Raw genomic sequence first — 16,243 nt, forward strand, 5'->3', positions numbered from 1 at the left:
CGAGTGACAAAGCGTCCTACTTCGCCGGATGTGAGCAGTTCGTAAAACTTCCTACATTCTTCATGTTGTGCGACAACCTTTATATTACTAGTAGCTTGCCTTCTAAAAACTTAGCGATCAGCTTGTTATTTACGGTAGCTGGTTTGCTGAGACCTTAAAAGAAAGATCAGCATACTCTCTACCGATATATATTTCGTAGCGCATATTTCGTTCGAAGTAAAAGACGCATAGGGGATGTTCTTAAAACTGTTTCTACTAGTTTATATTTCTGCCATATCTTACAAACCTAGCACTACGAACTATTTCGCTATCCCATATACTTTCGAGTACGCTTAAACAAGGGTTTCGTTCTTTCACTTCCTCCTCAGGAGCAATAACTACCAGTTTTTCATGCACAAAAGTACCAAAAGAAATGTCATCTGATGCAAAGCATTTGATCAAAAAGTTGGTTTCATCCATTAAGTTCTTTCTTGTGAACATAGTAGTTCACAATACAAATACAATGAAGGCACTAAATGATAACACTTTGCTTTTACGCCTTAAACCATTCGTCAATGCAGAGGAGAAAGAGGATGAAAATAAAAGATACGGGTCATTGCACTAAAATATCTCGCTCCTATGTCATGTCATCCTATAGTTATTACTAAAATATTTATGAAATATGAACAAAATTATAAAAGATGGTTTTCTCGTAAGCAGTTCCAAGCATCGCAACTCCTTCTGATGCTGTTTTCTCTAATAGGAGACAGAATTCCATGGCCGCAGACTAAAAACTATCACAAAAATCTACAAACAAGAGAGAAATGTTTAACAAAAATATTTACTATGTGGTACTATGACTACACTCGAGGACGCAAGTCAATAGACTAATACAGAAGATATCTTCAAGAGGCATCTAGCGGAGGCATGTACTACAATGGCCCCACACACCTACGAATAATTTCAGCTTCTTCTGGGTATCTATGTATGTATGCTTTTTCTGAACTACAACTTATTGGCATTTTTTTTTTTTTTTGGTTTGTATTTTGATCTAGACTATTTTAAGAGTAAGTTTAGTCAACCTAAGGACAGTGAAACTTATGACATGACTCTTTCAAATATCTAGAATCAACACTAACAAACCAAACTATATCCATGAAAACATGAAATATTGACTGAAAGCAGGAAATTCTCGTTATGATTCAGTTCAAACTCTTTTATCTTTGCAACTCTGTCAAAGAATTTGAAGATTTAAAACATATGAAACTTATGCTTGTTGGGCTGTATGGATGCGAAACATGATCTTTTACTTTGAGAGAACAACGCAGACTGGAAGTTCTTGATAATAGAATTCTGAGGGGGATATTTGTACTCAAGAGGAACCGGAATCGAGAAGGGCGAAATTTGTAAGGAAGAACTGTATAATTTATACTGTTTACCTATTCTTGTTAGGATCGATCGTTAAGTATAGAAGGCTAGGGAGGAGGGGGTCAGCTAGTCAGAATGGAAAAGGCATGAACGCTTACAAAATTTTAACTGAAAATTTAAGCAGAAAACGATCATTAGGAAGAGCTACGCACAGATGGGAGGACAATAGTAAGATGGATCTCCCATAAATAGAAATACAAAGTAGAATTTGGATCAAGTTTCCTAAGGACAGAGTTCAATGGAGATATTTTGCGAATGAAGCATTGAACCTTCGGGTTCTATAGGCCATAGAGTTAGTGAAATACAGTCCTATTGAAAAACTTTAAACTCCCGTTTTTCTTTCAGAAAAGTTCTACAGTCATAGACACAGGACGGATTGCAGAAAACATACGTATGAATTTTTCCATCACTTTGAGTTCATTCTTGTGTACTCATGTAACAGAATTAACTAGCTATTTGCGCTTACAAACCTTGTAAAAGTTGTGTGATTATTCTACTTTTTAAACATATTTGTAGTATATTTTAAAACAAGGATATTAATATTATTTCTTTCTGTGCTAAGGTTGAAACATCTACTTCATTATTTCTGTAGTTACCTATCCGTGGAAAGAAGTAAGGAGTACAATTACAACGCTTCCCCAGTGCAATCAATCTACATTCTAGAAGACAATTATTTTGACTGTAGTTGTATTGCAGTACTAGGTGTTTCTCATCAGCGAAAATACATCTTCTGTCATCCATATTTAATCCTTTCATTTCAGACGAACTGGCTACGGCAGATGGTGAAACAGCAATTGTCATTACTTTTCCTACCATTTCTGGTAAAAAGATGGATTTCGAAACGTCTGGAACATCTGCCGGATGATGGACAATAATCTGTGAATTAATAATAATAACAATAACATTAATAATAATAATAATAATAATAATAATAATAATAATAATAATAATAATAATAATAATAATAATAATAATAATAATAATAATAACGCTGACAGACAGGTTAAAGCACATATCTTTGGTGTGCATCGTTCTCACGTCATTCCCGGTAATGCACCGTATTTTTGCCGTTGACCTAGGATCGTAAAACAATTGAAGAAATTTCAAGACATATCAAACTCTAGTTTTGAACTAAAGTAACAAAATCTTTGGACCCGACGAGCTAATCAAACCATACGTAGTTGAACGAGAGCTATTTGGTCAGCTGTTGTTGTTGCAAATTGGGTTACTGATATTAAGGAGATAAAATGAGACCTAAGAGGGCACAGAGGTTTGAAGGTGCAATAATTCAAATGAGATAATGAAACTCTCTACCTGCCACACACACACACACACACACACATATCTATATTTATCTATCTATCTATCTGTATATATATATATATATATATCTATATATATATATATATATATATATATAGATAGATAGATAGATAGATAGATAGATATAGATAGATAGATAGATTGTAAGAACACAAGAAATTTATTACGTAAATAAATTTAGGAACACTAACTAAGATACTATGATACTTAACTATATATTGCCTGAGATGTTTGTACCTAGGCTTTCCAAAACGTTCTTGAGTATAGGATTAGTATCTTACATAAAAGACCAAAAACATTCATAACTGTTTCTTATGTAGTGCTGCAATACGAAGCAGATACATGAATCGTAATAAAAGATAAATGAAAACCATTGGAAGTGTTCGAAACGTATAGATATGAACTAGAATGGAGAGAATTTGTTAGCTGAAAGGAGAAATCAATAAGGGCATTTTGTCAGAATTAGAAAAATGTTTGAGGTAGTTAAAAGAGGGAAAGACTATGGTTAAAATATTATTTGTGAAGATATTTTTTATTAATAATTTTTCAGAATGTGTGGTGGAAAGTAATAAATAAAACTTAAAAAATATAAATAAGTAAAAAATAAAAATTAAATAAAGAGGAGGTAATTGTTACACTAAAATGAGGAAGTTAACAGAGAACAGTATGCTTAGAAGCTTCTAAGTTTGCAGTAAGTGACCTACATGTAAAACAGAGCATTCGTGATCCTGATTAATTTAAAATGTTGCTCTTTCTTTTTACTATCTTTAAACCGTCATCATAATAGCCAAGAGTTTTAATTAACTGGAAGAATTTAACTTCAATATAAATGTTATTATCTTGCATTTGGTAATTACAAAGAAATATATTTTCATTTTCTTTGCATATTCCTGCGTAAAAGTCTACGTAAGATCACATAAATTATAAATTATAAAAGGAGAGACAAGATCGTATAAATTAAATTACAAAAAGAAAATAGATTCTTTTATTTCATAGCAACTGAAATTTATTAGCTATTATGGAGAAACATTAACTTACGTTGTAACCTACTGTTCGAGTATCCAATCGCATATATGCGCTTTTCATTGATCTCATCATTACTTCAAATCCTGTGGTTTTACCAGCAGCGTTATTCCTTAAGTTTAACATGGGTTTTGTTTCATTTTCCGAATTGATCCTGAAACGCAATAACATAACATTTATTTTTACTCTTGGACGGATGCACGTGATTCATTCTACAGAGATAACATCAGAAAGAAAAACTGAAAGAAAAAATGTTACTTTCTCTTAATAATCGCCACTAAATAGAGTCTTATAATTGAAAAATTAAATACGAAATTAACTTCGTTTTACAAACTCTTTATCATTCATGATGTTAACTATAAGAGAGAGAATTTTCCTATTGCTTGTAGAAGATCGAATATTCCCTTGTAATTCTAATAAATTACTAAGAAGTGTTTTATTCATTTATTTTTCATCGTATACAACATGTGCACATGACTACGACATATGATCGACATAGTACATAAATAACATTGGATTAAAATATGGATACAGACAGTGATACAATTACAGACAGTATTTTAGCAAATTATAATCATAATAATATTTGCTAGCTCTTTATTTATTTGTTTGTTTGCCTATGCATTAATTATGTGCACATCTATTCAGTAGAAAGATAAAAACAATATTCAAGAAGAAATGAAGAAGCTGAGACAGAGGAGTATTATGGAGTTACATCTACTGAAAAAGGTATAGTTACATCTAGAAACAGTTAGTGACAACGCCAGACTAGAATATTTACTTTCACCATATATCTATCCTTATCTGCTGCACTCTTATAGAAAATAATATTTGTGTTCTTGTATTATTTAACAAGTACCTTTGAGCTACATTTCCAATTTAACTTAGGGTTAAATTAGTTATCGTCTTGTAGATGATATTTTCATTCATTTTCCAGCTCTTAATGCCTCACAGATAGAAATCTCAGGGGTTATGACATTAATAAAGGTTGACACTTTTATGGCTCTTTACAGAACGGAAACCTGTCATGTTACACTATATTCTCCAGATTCTAAGCCAATGTGAGTCAATGACAGTATTAGAATTCATTTCTGACGAAACTATTTGGCGTCTTTAGCAAAGGATAACTGAAGCTGGTGTGGACGTAATTTTTCTTGATCTTTCACTATGCTACTCCTAGAATACTTCTGAATGACATGGTTACCTTATATTTGAATTATTTGTGGTAATTATAAGGTAAATAACCACAAAAGATAGCAATTACTATTTGAATTTATTTTGACAATGTTTCATTTCAATCATGTGATAAACTTCTATCTTATTAAAAATAGACATAAACGTGCAGAGACGAAATGGAGAGGAAACTCTAAAGAGTTTTTCTTTGTTCAAGAAAACCCAATTTCTCTAATCATCACGATTCTTGACTTTAACGTGTTGATGATATTCAGTTCACTGTAGAATATCCCTCTGAAAAGTAAGAACCCGCTATGGAAGCAGAGAGGAGTATCAGCTTCTGACTTTTAGTAATAAGCAGTAAGAAACTTTTATTGATATTGATCTTGAGTATATTTTTGATAGATTCTTTTTCTTGTTTCTCATTAAATGTCCCTTCATTTTTAACTTAGTTAAGTTGTTTAACTCACAAAGTTGTCGTTTCTGCGTTTTGAAAGTTTCTTGTTTATCATCAGTTTTTTACTAACTCATTTTATTTTGTAATGCCGATCAAGTGTGTTAACAATCACCCAACAATCTATTTTTTTCAGTTTTTTTTTTAAAGATTTTTCTTTCTTTTAAATTCTTTTAGTTCTTTACTAATTTAATATAATTTTTTGTGTATATTTACTCTTGTACAGAATTCAGCTTCAAGTTTTTTATTTTTCTTTTATTTTCGTCTTATTAACGATCATCTTTGGACTTCAAAAATGGCTAGTGCTTTATGCAAAAAAAAAAAAAAAAATGTTGTGGAATAGTTCTCAGAAGCAAGGAACAACAAAGCAAAGCACTGTGTGCTTTTGGTTATTTTAGCAAGAATAAAAGTGGTACAAAAAGCTATATAATTCTCGTGAGTTTAGAGAATGTCAAGGAAATATATGCTCAATAGATCATTAGTATATGGGTGTGGAGAAGAATGGAAAGAATTAGTTGGGTCAAACGGAAAACGAATGAGAGGGTGTTAGAAATGGTGGGGGGAGAAAAGAACACTTCTAGATATTATTGGGAAGAGGAAAATTAATTGGTTCTGACTTTCACTAAGAAGAAATTGTATCATGAGGGACGTGCTAGATAGTATGGTAGCAGGAAAGAGAGGGAGGGGGCGAAGGAGGGTACAAATAATGGGCGATATAAAAGCAGAAAGATCATACGTAAAGACGGAGAGGCTAGGGGAGAACCGTAGAGCATGGAAGCTTCTGAGCTACAGCAAGTGATCTGCCAATAAGGTCAGAATACCTATGATAATGATGAGACCATTCATACTCATCAAATGATGTTAGCATTGCGGTATATACCCAGCTTATATAGACAATTATGGAGTTACTTGAAAGAAAGAAGTAATTCCAGCTGTCCAGGAAGCTGGATTTCTAGGAAGTAACAAATTTCAGCTGTCTAGGAAGCTAATATAAACAGCACGGGTAGTCACTGTGGTGACCATACATCAGTCGAAAGCCTCGAATGCCACAAGCTGGCTGGAAAGCCCCTAACGGCTGTTGCAAAAGGAGGTTCTTGTGTGAAAACATAGAAAAACTTCTTTTGCTAGATAATGTTCTTGAAAGAACTACCTACAATCTTTGCAAGGAATTTGCGCAAACTACTCTTAAATATACTTAGTATTTTTCTTCTTTCTTTCTTTCCTTTTTTTTTTTTTTTTTTTTTTTTTTTACAATAGAAACCAAATTAAAATGCCAAATAGTTCAAATGTAATTTGAATTTGTGTAATCTTTAAACTAGCGCATAATTCAAACATCCTCCTTGAATATTGCATTGTAGATTTTAAAGTTTATTTAAATCTAATTAACTGTGATGAAATTTATGAAATATCTGGCATCTTAAAGGAATTTAGTTTCGTACAGAGAGAGAGAGAAGTAGAAGAAACAGGAATGATAATGGAAAGAAATCGGCTGGTAAAGCCTAGAAATGAATCAAATCGAAGGAAAGCCTATAATTTACACAGGCGAGTTGGGTCCAATGAAGGACACAGTGTTCATGTGGCTTGAAGTGACTCAGAAATTAAAAGTATTTCGATAAACTTTTCTGTCTTATTAATCTCAAGTCATGATGTACAGGAAGGTCACGTTGTGCGTTAATGAATGATGAGAAAATTACGGATTTATGGTTGATACAATAGTGATGATGTGCAACATAATCAATACTGATACAAACAATGAAGTGCATGGAAATATTTAAGACGAATGATTTCAGAATTTGTTGATTAATGCGCGTGAAGGATCCAAAATAACGTTTCTTATTACTTCAGAAAATGTGAGATTTTGACATTTTCTTCGGTAAATAGATGAAGAAACTGTGTAACCCAGTAGTAGCTGAAGGAGAAGAATAATTTACGTATTGAGAGGCTATTGGAGCAAATTTGACGTCAATATTGTGCGCAAGAGGAAACCGAAGTATGAAAAATAAAAAAAATGGTGAAATAACTAAAGATAATTCATATATCTGCCATTTAAATCCCTTTTTTTATTATTTCTTAGAATTAAACCTTTTTGAAATGATATGGGCGTACGTAAAACAATACGTAGCATTACATAATATATATTTGCATAACACTCAACGGTAGTCAAATAAAGCACCTGATATATGAAGATTTCCAACACGTATCGTTAAAGAAAACAGTCATAATTACATCGTCCACGTTTAAAGAGTTGAGGACATGGACGTGTTATTGGATAGTAACGAATTACTGATCATTCGAGTTCTTCCATCCTCTTGGTTACATCCATAATCTTATTCGTCAACATCATCCGAAGAAGGGATAGAGAGAGTATTATCTTTATGGGATTGAATAAATATTGTCGAGTGAACCCAATATTTACTGTATGTTTTCATTCTTTTCTGACGACATCATTATAATTTCTTAACTTACATTTGACATTTCAAACCACTTCGGAAATATTTTGTTAAACATTTATAAGATATTAAAAGAAAGTATGGTACATTCAAATATAGGAAACTAAATCGTTGAACTAGTGTGACTACCACACAGCAAAAAATGGTGGTAAAACGATTCAATTTTAACATAGGCCAGTGACAAGAGTTAAAACAACTCAATTTTAACATAGGCCAGTGGCAAGTGTTAAAACAACTCAACTTTAACATAGGCAAGTGACAAAGCATATCTACCACTTTAGCGTGTTATTTCAATACAAATGGACCCGTGTTGCTGTTATAACAGTTTGGTGTTACCGATTTAACACACAAACGGAGTTAAGCAGTATGAAAATAACATTGCGGTGCTGCTACAGAGCTAAATTAGCTGAATCAAGAAACGCAGAAATAGAAATAACGCCACGGTTATCAATCTATATATACACAATATTTGTTCTTAATAACATCCCAGCTAACCGAGTAATTAAGATACTAATATTCGTCAGTGGTCAGCGAAACCTTTCATTTTAAGCAAAGGTATCACAGACACTTCAAAATCCTATGTATCAGATACATACACTTATGTTATAATTTTAATCTTGCATATTGCCTTCCAAGCATATCATAAATATCTAATAATTCACAATGAGAATTTGTATGAAGAGAAAACGTCGTGATTGGGGAAGTTGCTAGCTTTTAAATTGTAATCTTGTAACATTAATAATTCAGTCAAAATATAAAATTAAAATTTGTCTGTTATCCAAACGCAATTATTCTGTTAGCAAGATTGACCCCATACGCAGATGAAATTATTGGAGATTATCAGTGCGGATTTAGACGAAATCGATCAACTATCGACCAAATATTTACCATTCTCCAAATACTCGAAAAGAAGTGGGAATACAATACCCCGGTACATCAACTATTTATTGATTTTAGAAAGACTTACGACTCGGTTAGGAGAGAAACATTATACAACGTTCTTACAGAGCTTGGAATACCGAGAAAGCTAATTAGATTAATTAAGATATGTTTAAGTGAATCCCAAAGTAAAGTCCGGGTAGGAAAATTTTTGTCCACGAGCTTCCACGTCGAAAATGGCCTGGAACAAGGAGATGCGTTGTCGCCATTATTATTTAACTTTGTGCTGGAATACGCCATAAGGAAAATCAAAGATAGCAACCAGGGCCTAGAGTTGAACGGCATTCACCAGGTTATGGCATATGCTGATGATGTAAATTTAATAGGGGATGATAGGAGAACAGTAGAAATAAATGCAGAGATCTTATTAAACGCTTGCAGGGACATGGGTTTAGAAGTAAATGCAGAGAAAACTAAATACATGGAAGTGCGTCGGGACCGTAATACGGCAAATTGTGTAGGTGTTAAAATATTAAATAATACTTTTGATAAAGTGGATACTTTCAAATATTTAGGATCAATATTAACAGACGAAAATCATATTCACGAAGAAATTAAAGGTCGACTAAAAGCAGGGAATTCGTGTTACTATTCGGTTCAAAATCTCTTGTCGTCGCGAATTCTGTCGAGGAATTTGAAGCTTAAAATATATAAAACGATAATCATGCCTGTTGTTCTGTATGGTTGCGAAACATGGTCGCTTACTCTGAGGGAAGAACATAGACTGAAAGTATTTGAGAACAGGATCCTGAGAAGAATATTCGGACCCAAGAGGAACGAGAATGGGGAATGGCGGAAGCTTCATAACGAGGAACTACATAGTTTATACGGTTTACCCAACATTGTTAGGGTCGTCAAGTCTAGGAGGCTTAGGTGGGCAGGTCATGTAACTAGAATGGAAGAAAGTAGAAACGCTTTCAAAGTCTTGACTGGTAGACCCATAGGAGAACGATCATTAGGAAGAACTAGGCGCAGATGGGAGGATAATATTAAGATGGATCTCGCAGAGATAGGAATACAAAGTAGAAACTGGATCCAATTAGCTAAGGATAGAAGTCAGTGGAGAGCTTTAGTGAACGCGGCACTGAACCTCCGGGTTCTATAGGCCATAGAGTTAGTTAGTTAGTTATAAAATTAAAATAAATGAATTTTAATATTCTACCTTCAGATGCTTGTTAGAGAATTTACTAAGTCATATCGGACTTCCGAAGAGAAACATCAAAACAATTTAATGACCGTGTCTATGGCGACAACTCCCAGTCACGACCCCTCTTCAGTTTTATTAGGAATAGGAAAAGAAAGAGTGAGAAAGGAGAAGAAGAAGGTAGGAGGGAAGAAGGGGAAAAGGAGAGAAGAAGAAGAGTAGAGGAATTTAGAGGAAAGGGAATTACTAGATAAATATGGGAATATGGTGAAGAAACACTAGTAGTTATTAAGAGGTAATTCATATCCAATGCTATTACTTGAGGATCAATTCTGAAGTGGTTCCCTCATACGACCCTGACCTGGATCCAGGAAACTACGCAAGTGGGAGTTGCCCTAACCCATCTCAGGTGACGAGAAGCTTTAATTTAATTGTTTGTCTATTGTTTCGAAATGTTGAATAACCTGTATCCAGTATTTGAACTTCCAAAACGGCGATCGAACACGCATTTGAATCAGCCAAGGAAAAAAAAAAATAGTAAAAAAGGAAAATCAAAGTGTATATTTTCCACAAATTGAAATTTCAAGATTTCTGAGAAGACTGTCGTTAGTCTGGTTCATCCTGTTATTTTGGCTTTTTTAATAGAGCCGATTTAAACTATTTTAGAATCGGTTATCTTTCATAAACTTCCTCATACACTAACACATATGAGATACTCTTACACACTTATTATGAATATTATCACAGTAAATCAATATTAAATGCTACTACTTAAAAACTAAATTTGTCATTCATTCACGCACTCACATATATACAGAACAGAGTATTGGCATGGGTAAGATAATGTAAAAGAAACCATCTACAATTTGATAACATTGATTACATCTACTAAGAAATGGAACACAGAATTTTAAGAACATGCGATGAATATACATACAAATATAACAATCCACATATGAAGCTGAATAATACCAATATAATAGTATATATATATATATATATATATATATATATATATATATATATATATATATATATCAACAGACAAATAAGAAGAAAGAAGAATTTTATATTTGTATTTAACTTTCGGTAAATATGATATAACTCTGCAAGTATAATTACATTTTATAATATTATAAATGAAAGAAGGAAAAAGAGGGAAAAAATTGTTGAGGGTTGAAATGAGTTCTTATTTCATTCATAAAAAAAATTGTGAGTAATTACACGAGTCCTCTCTCGTAAGTTCTAACGAGCTATAATATCATATATATTAGTAACGCATCCTTTCTGGCGTCCATGCCTTTAACTTTATTTCAGTTTTATACACACGCTCGAGAGTAGTTTCACAAATTATAACCAATATATATTATGTTCGTAGAAATATTTATTAATATATTTCTCCCATCTCTTGGGATTAAAGGAAAAATGAGGTTTGTCACTAGTATCACATGTGTCACTAGTGTCACTAGTATACATGTTACGTATTCAGTCATGCCATGTACTATTCCATTTACGAACTATTATTAAATCACAATCACCTGATATCATTAGATGAGCACATTTATCGTTAGATTCGCATAACTTATGGAAGAACGAGAATTTTCCAAGTTCAGGAAGATATCGTCGGTGAGAGCACGATTACAGAGGTGAAAACACTGGTTGAGTTTTAGGATTTGTGCAGGAGGGATGGAATCAAAATGTAATTCTACAGTAGGATTTCAGTTTACTGGTCTGAGGATAGATTTAATAATACATTAGGGTTACGTTGATCTGCCTTAATCCCATGCTACATGCGGTTAGTGTAATACAGCTAATGTTAATTCTTACATATGTTACTCAAGAGTATCACACAGATTGAAAAGAATATACAACATGCGGTGGTATTTTCTAACATTCACATTTTATATTTATCGGATATCTCGTAACCGTGGCAACCAAGAACCGTTCGGGGTAAGGTACCAAGACCCTTCACACATATATTTATTTACTCAATTCAATATTATACATTTCACTTTAATATCATATTTATATTTCACTCATATTCATATCTCAACATATATATATTCAATAATTATTCAATCTCTCAAATTATTAACCCCGACAAAGTGAGTGTAAGGTTGCAACACTTTACATAAAAAATCCAACCTATCATACATTTGCAAATTAAACCAATTACCCGCGCATAATGATAAAATTCATATTTCCAAGCATTCTATTTAAAATAGCGAACATTCGATGTGCAAGGCAGGTACGTAAACACATAATATATATATATATATATATATATATATATATATATAACTCTACATGTTACTAGTATTTTTGGGTTCAAACAACTACAACTCGACGGAAGATTTTAAATGGATAATGATGAAAGAAAAAAAAGAATCGTAGACAGGACCATCACTCACTACTGCAGTTTGTCAATGTGGTAGAGAAACGTTTACTTAGTATTTCATATCAATGAATACCTCCACGAATCGTGTCTCGCGACGTCTCAGTTGGTAATTCAGGTTCAAATGAGACATTTCGAATGATTGATATATTTCAAGTTAAAAACTCGGGGGGGGGGGGGGAAGAGATTACAAATTAAAGAAAAAAATTTTGAAGAAGATAATAGAGGAATAGATAGAGAAGAGAGAGAGAAAAAAAGCGGTGCCAAAGAAATAATGTAGGATACTAAAACTAGAAAGATAAGTGGTCAAATTTCAACATACAACAATCCATAGCAAAATATACTTTTATATGCCAAAAAAGTGGCCTACTCAAATGCGTGGCCCAAAGGAGTCTCTGAGTGCCTAAGTACGAGTCCGTGCCATCTAGGCAACCATCCTCCACAAGGAATAAGCCCTGTGGAATAATCGCCTATTAACTGTTTCCGATACCAATTCACTCAGATTACGGCCGGTCCAGCCGAAAGTTTGGTGTAGTCTCAAATTTAGAATTTGTAAAAAAAAATTATCCGACCCCTCAGAAACTAAGAAGAGTTCCGAGTAAAGTATGGAAAACTAGACTAAATTCAATAACTAGAAAAATCTAGCAGGGATTTGCCAAATAATAAAAAAATAAATAAAGTGAATTTTGTACTAATAAGTTGTCTGCCAAATCTTACTAGTGTCTACCAATCCGCAAGGTTGCCAGCTTTAAGGCATCAACTAATTTCAAACACTATATACTAGAAATAAAAGAAGTGAAAATTCATGGGTATTGGAGTTTAGACGCCTTGGTACGGTAATACAAGAGTATACTGTAATAGATTTACTAGATTATTTGATCCTGTCCACTTCGCCACCTCTACAAACAATAATGAACTAGGTTTGGTCGGGTGACGTGGAAAAGAAAAAAATCAAAGTTGCAGAGTATATTATCATAGATGCAAGCCAAACGCATATATTTAAACTGTACTAATTCTGCAAACAGCTATTCTGTTACGTGATTAACTGCGAAATATCCGGGATCATTTGCTATATGGCTATTGTTTGTATTGCCAGGTCGGTTGATCAATTAACTGGTATATTTACTATGGAATGTCGAACCACTAAGTGAAAATACCATCCATCATTTTTACGTATCACACTACCCTCATATAAGATCCTAACGTTATAAATAATGCACTACGAAATTTATTATCTCTCTCTCTCTCTCTTTCTCGATATATATATATATATATATATATATATATATATATATATATATACTTCGTAACAAACTTTACCACTGGGCACATATACACATGGGCATCCTACTATTTAATCATACTCTTTACTATAAACATTTATATATTAATATTATCATTACTCACTTATTCATTTATTTATTTACTTTTCTCTACGACGTCGATTTATCTTTGGACACTCTATACTTTCTCGATAAGCCCAAGACTGTTCAAAGCAGTCTAAGTAACTACATTAAAATCAGCAATTACCATAATCCATTAATTAACACGTGTGATCCTACATCAACTGAATATGAATTTCTTTGTAGCAAAATGCGGTATAATTCACTTCATGGCTTCAAAATTATTCTATACGCAATGAAAGTTCAATGTTCTGAATAGCATGCAACTATATATCAGAAACCTTTCAACAATGCAATTGCTCACAGAAAGCAACGGATAAAGATGATTCGTAAATGCAGCCTGGTGACAAAAATAATGCCATATAGACAAAACTTCGAGTTAAGTGAAAACGAGAAGTTTATTATTATTAATATTCTGATTACTAAGTTATATAAATGATCGCGCTTTTCCAGAAAGGTAGCTTGTGGTGTTTAATTGTAAAGGAAAGGTCAATTTCGTATAAACCAGATCACTAAGTATTAGAGTAACAGAACACTAGCAACGAATAATATTAAATTCGGACGCGGTGACGCTAGTAGTACGAAAACAACCTGTGCACGACTGAATATTCTTTGCACTGCTAATCATGTTTTGGCACTATTATTGTTAAATATAAGCCATGTACTATGTAATTACGGTACGGAACTACTATGAAATTCTTCACTAAGGAGTAACATACTTATTATGACGGACCAAAGAAATAAATAAACAAACAACAATACATTGTCCATCAATTACTATATCATACTTTCATTCACACCTTACTCCTAAAAATCTACATACTCAATTATACACATGCACATTGCATTCCACATACCCAAGAAAGCAAATACTGATGCATACTAATACATATTATCACACCATTTAAGTATATATGAACAAGATTTTTGAATTTCACCCAATCGGCTCTATGAACTAAAAAGGGTAAACGAAATAATCAGAGCGAAGTAGCCCTTCTACCAACTAAATCATGTTTTCAGGATACTATTAATGTCACTGAAATGACATATCAAAACAGTTAATGGCAAAAGTCCCTTTCCTGAAGGGAAAGAACCCTAACGAAAAATCGTTCAACCCATTTCGGTTGGAAGCTTGAGTCAATTCAGGAGTAAATAAGAGATCCCTTTTTTACGTTTACACTACCATAATAATAATTACCCTAACTACTGTAAAATTATATACCGCCATGTTTAAAAATTCACATATACTACATACACAAATATATATACTACCCAGATATATAAATGGACAGACTACCGCAACCCTAAATAAATTCGGAGGGATAAGCAGGATATTCAAAATGTCTTGATCACTAAATCTTAGTCTGAAGCTCCCACAATATCCAAAAGCCAAATCACTTTACTTTGAAAAACCTGTCCATTGCTCTTAGCGTTTACGAACATGGCATCTGTTGTGCAACATTCCGTATCTCACTGGTTTTCTGACTATTTTCACTGCTGAGACTAACTGATCAGGGCTCCCTTCTGCTTCCAGTAAGTTTATTGATTTATTAAAACTAGATTTAGCTGGTTTCTGGTGTTTATAACCGAAGAAAACCCAGATATTCTTGGAACAAATTAAACTACTGTTGCTTCATTGTTGTCCCGGTCGAGAATGAGGATTATCGCGCCTTGATATGAGAGCGTCATAAAATAGTTCAATCAAAAACAGAGATTTGGCGGCGGAAAATTATAAAGCGAATGAAAAATAGCAAAAACTGGATAAAACCGGATCTTGGTAGGATATGGGCATCTCAGAGGGATGAAGGGAGTCTAAATTATTCTGCCGAAAATCAGATTGGTGGATAATTTCAAGAATTTCTGTCCAGTTGCGGGCCTATGTTTTCGTATAGCATTAAGATGATACTTTCAATACTCATCCATCTGAAATGTCCATATACGGGACTCAAAATAATGTATAAATAAAGATATTATTCCCCAAAATATACTTTCTACTAAATTATCCAAAGTTTCCACCTTAGTTACGGTTTGAATAAGGGACAAATGAATATGCTACACGGACCGAAGTTATATTTAGAAAATCACATAGTACAGTGGGTTAAAACATTATTGGACCCCTCAAAACAAAAATTCCATTGTCTGTAATGGTACATTACATGTGTTAGTTTTTATTTGAGAGAAGTTTTATGCTGTACATTGGACAATTATACCGAATAACAAACAACGTATTATATTTCATGTAACCTTTGACAAAAATAGTTTTGTGAGAATATGAATTTTCTGGCAACGTTTGCATGATTAGAAGTGCTGCCATTTGTTGTTTCTATGTTCTATGATGCTCCTCCTCGCCGGCAACTTCATCTAGTTCGTCGTAGCCATATCAATAAAATTTGTCACGTTATTATTCTTCGTAATAGATGTTCATTTAATAAGGAAGAAAACGTTTTTGAAAAAAGTAGTTGTTTGACAACTGTTTATAAAACAGTATCAATGATGTGTTACCAAAAACGATTCATCAAGTCAGACGGTTGG

The 16,243-nt window shown here is 33.1% G+C and overlaps 1 protein-coding gene across 4 annotated transcripts in view; it reads right to left on the reverse strand.

Annotated features, from left to right (window-relative positions):
• The window catches only part of LOC145673195 (sodium channel protein Nach-like), a 77,856-nt gene that overhangs the window by 18,325 nt on the left and 43,288 nt on the right, over window positions 1–16,243 (reverse strand). For all 4 annotated transcript variants that reach the window (XM_081742663.1, XM_081742662.1, XM_081742665.1 and 1 more), the window contains 2 exons: window positions 3,769–3,907; window positions 2,004–2,283 (listed from right to left, as the gene is read on the reverse strand). In XM_081742663.1, coding sequence (XP_081598789.1) covers window positions 2,004–2,283; window positions 3,769–3,907 — 419 coding nt within the window. The remainder of the gene's footprint in view (window positions 1–2,003; window positions 2,284–3,768; window positions 3,908–16,243) is intronic.

Source organism: Thermobia domestica, chromosome 16 (genome assembly GCF_964235325.1).
Source record: "Thermobia domestica chromosome 16, izTheDome1.hap1.1, whole genome shotgun sequence".
Lineage (NCBI taxonomy): Eukaryota > Metazoa > Arthropoda > Insecta > Zygentoma > Lepismatidae > Thermobia > Thermobia domestica.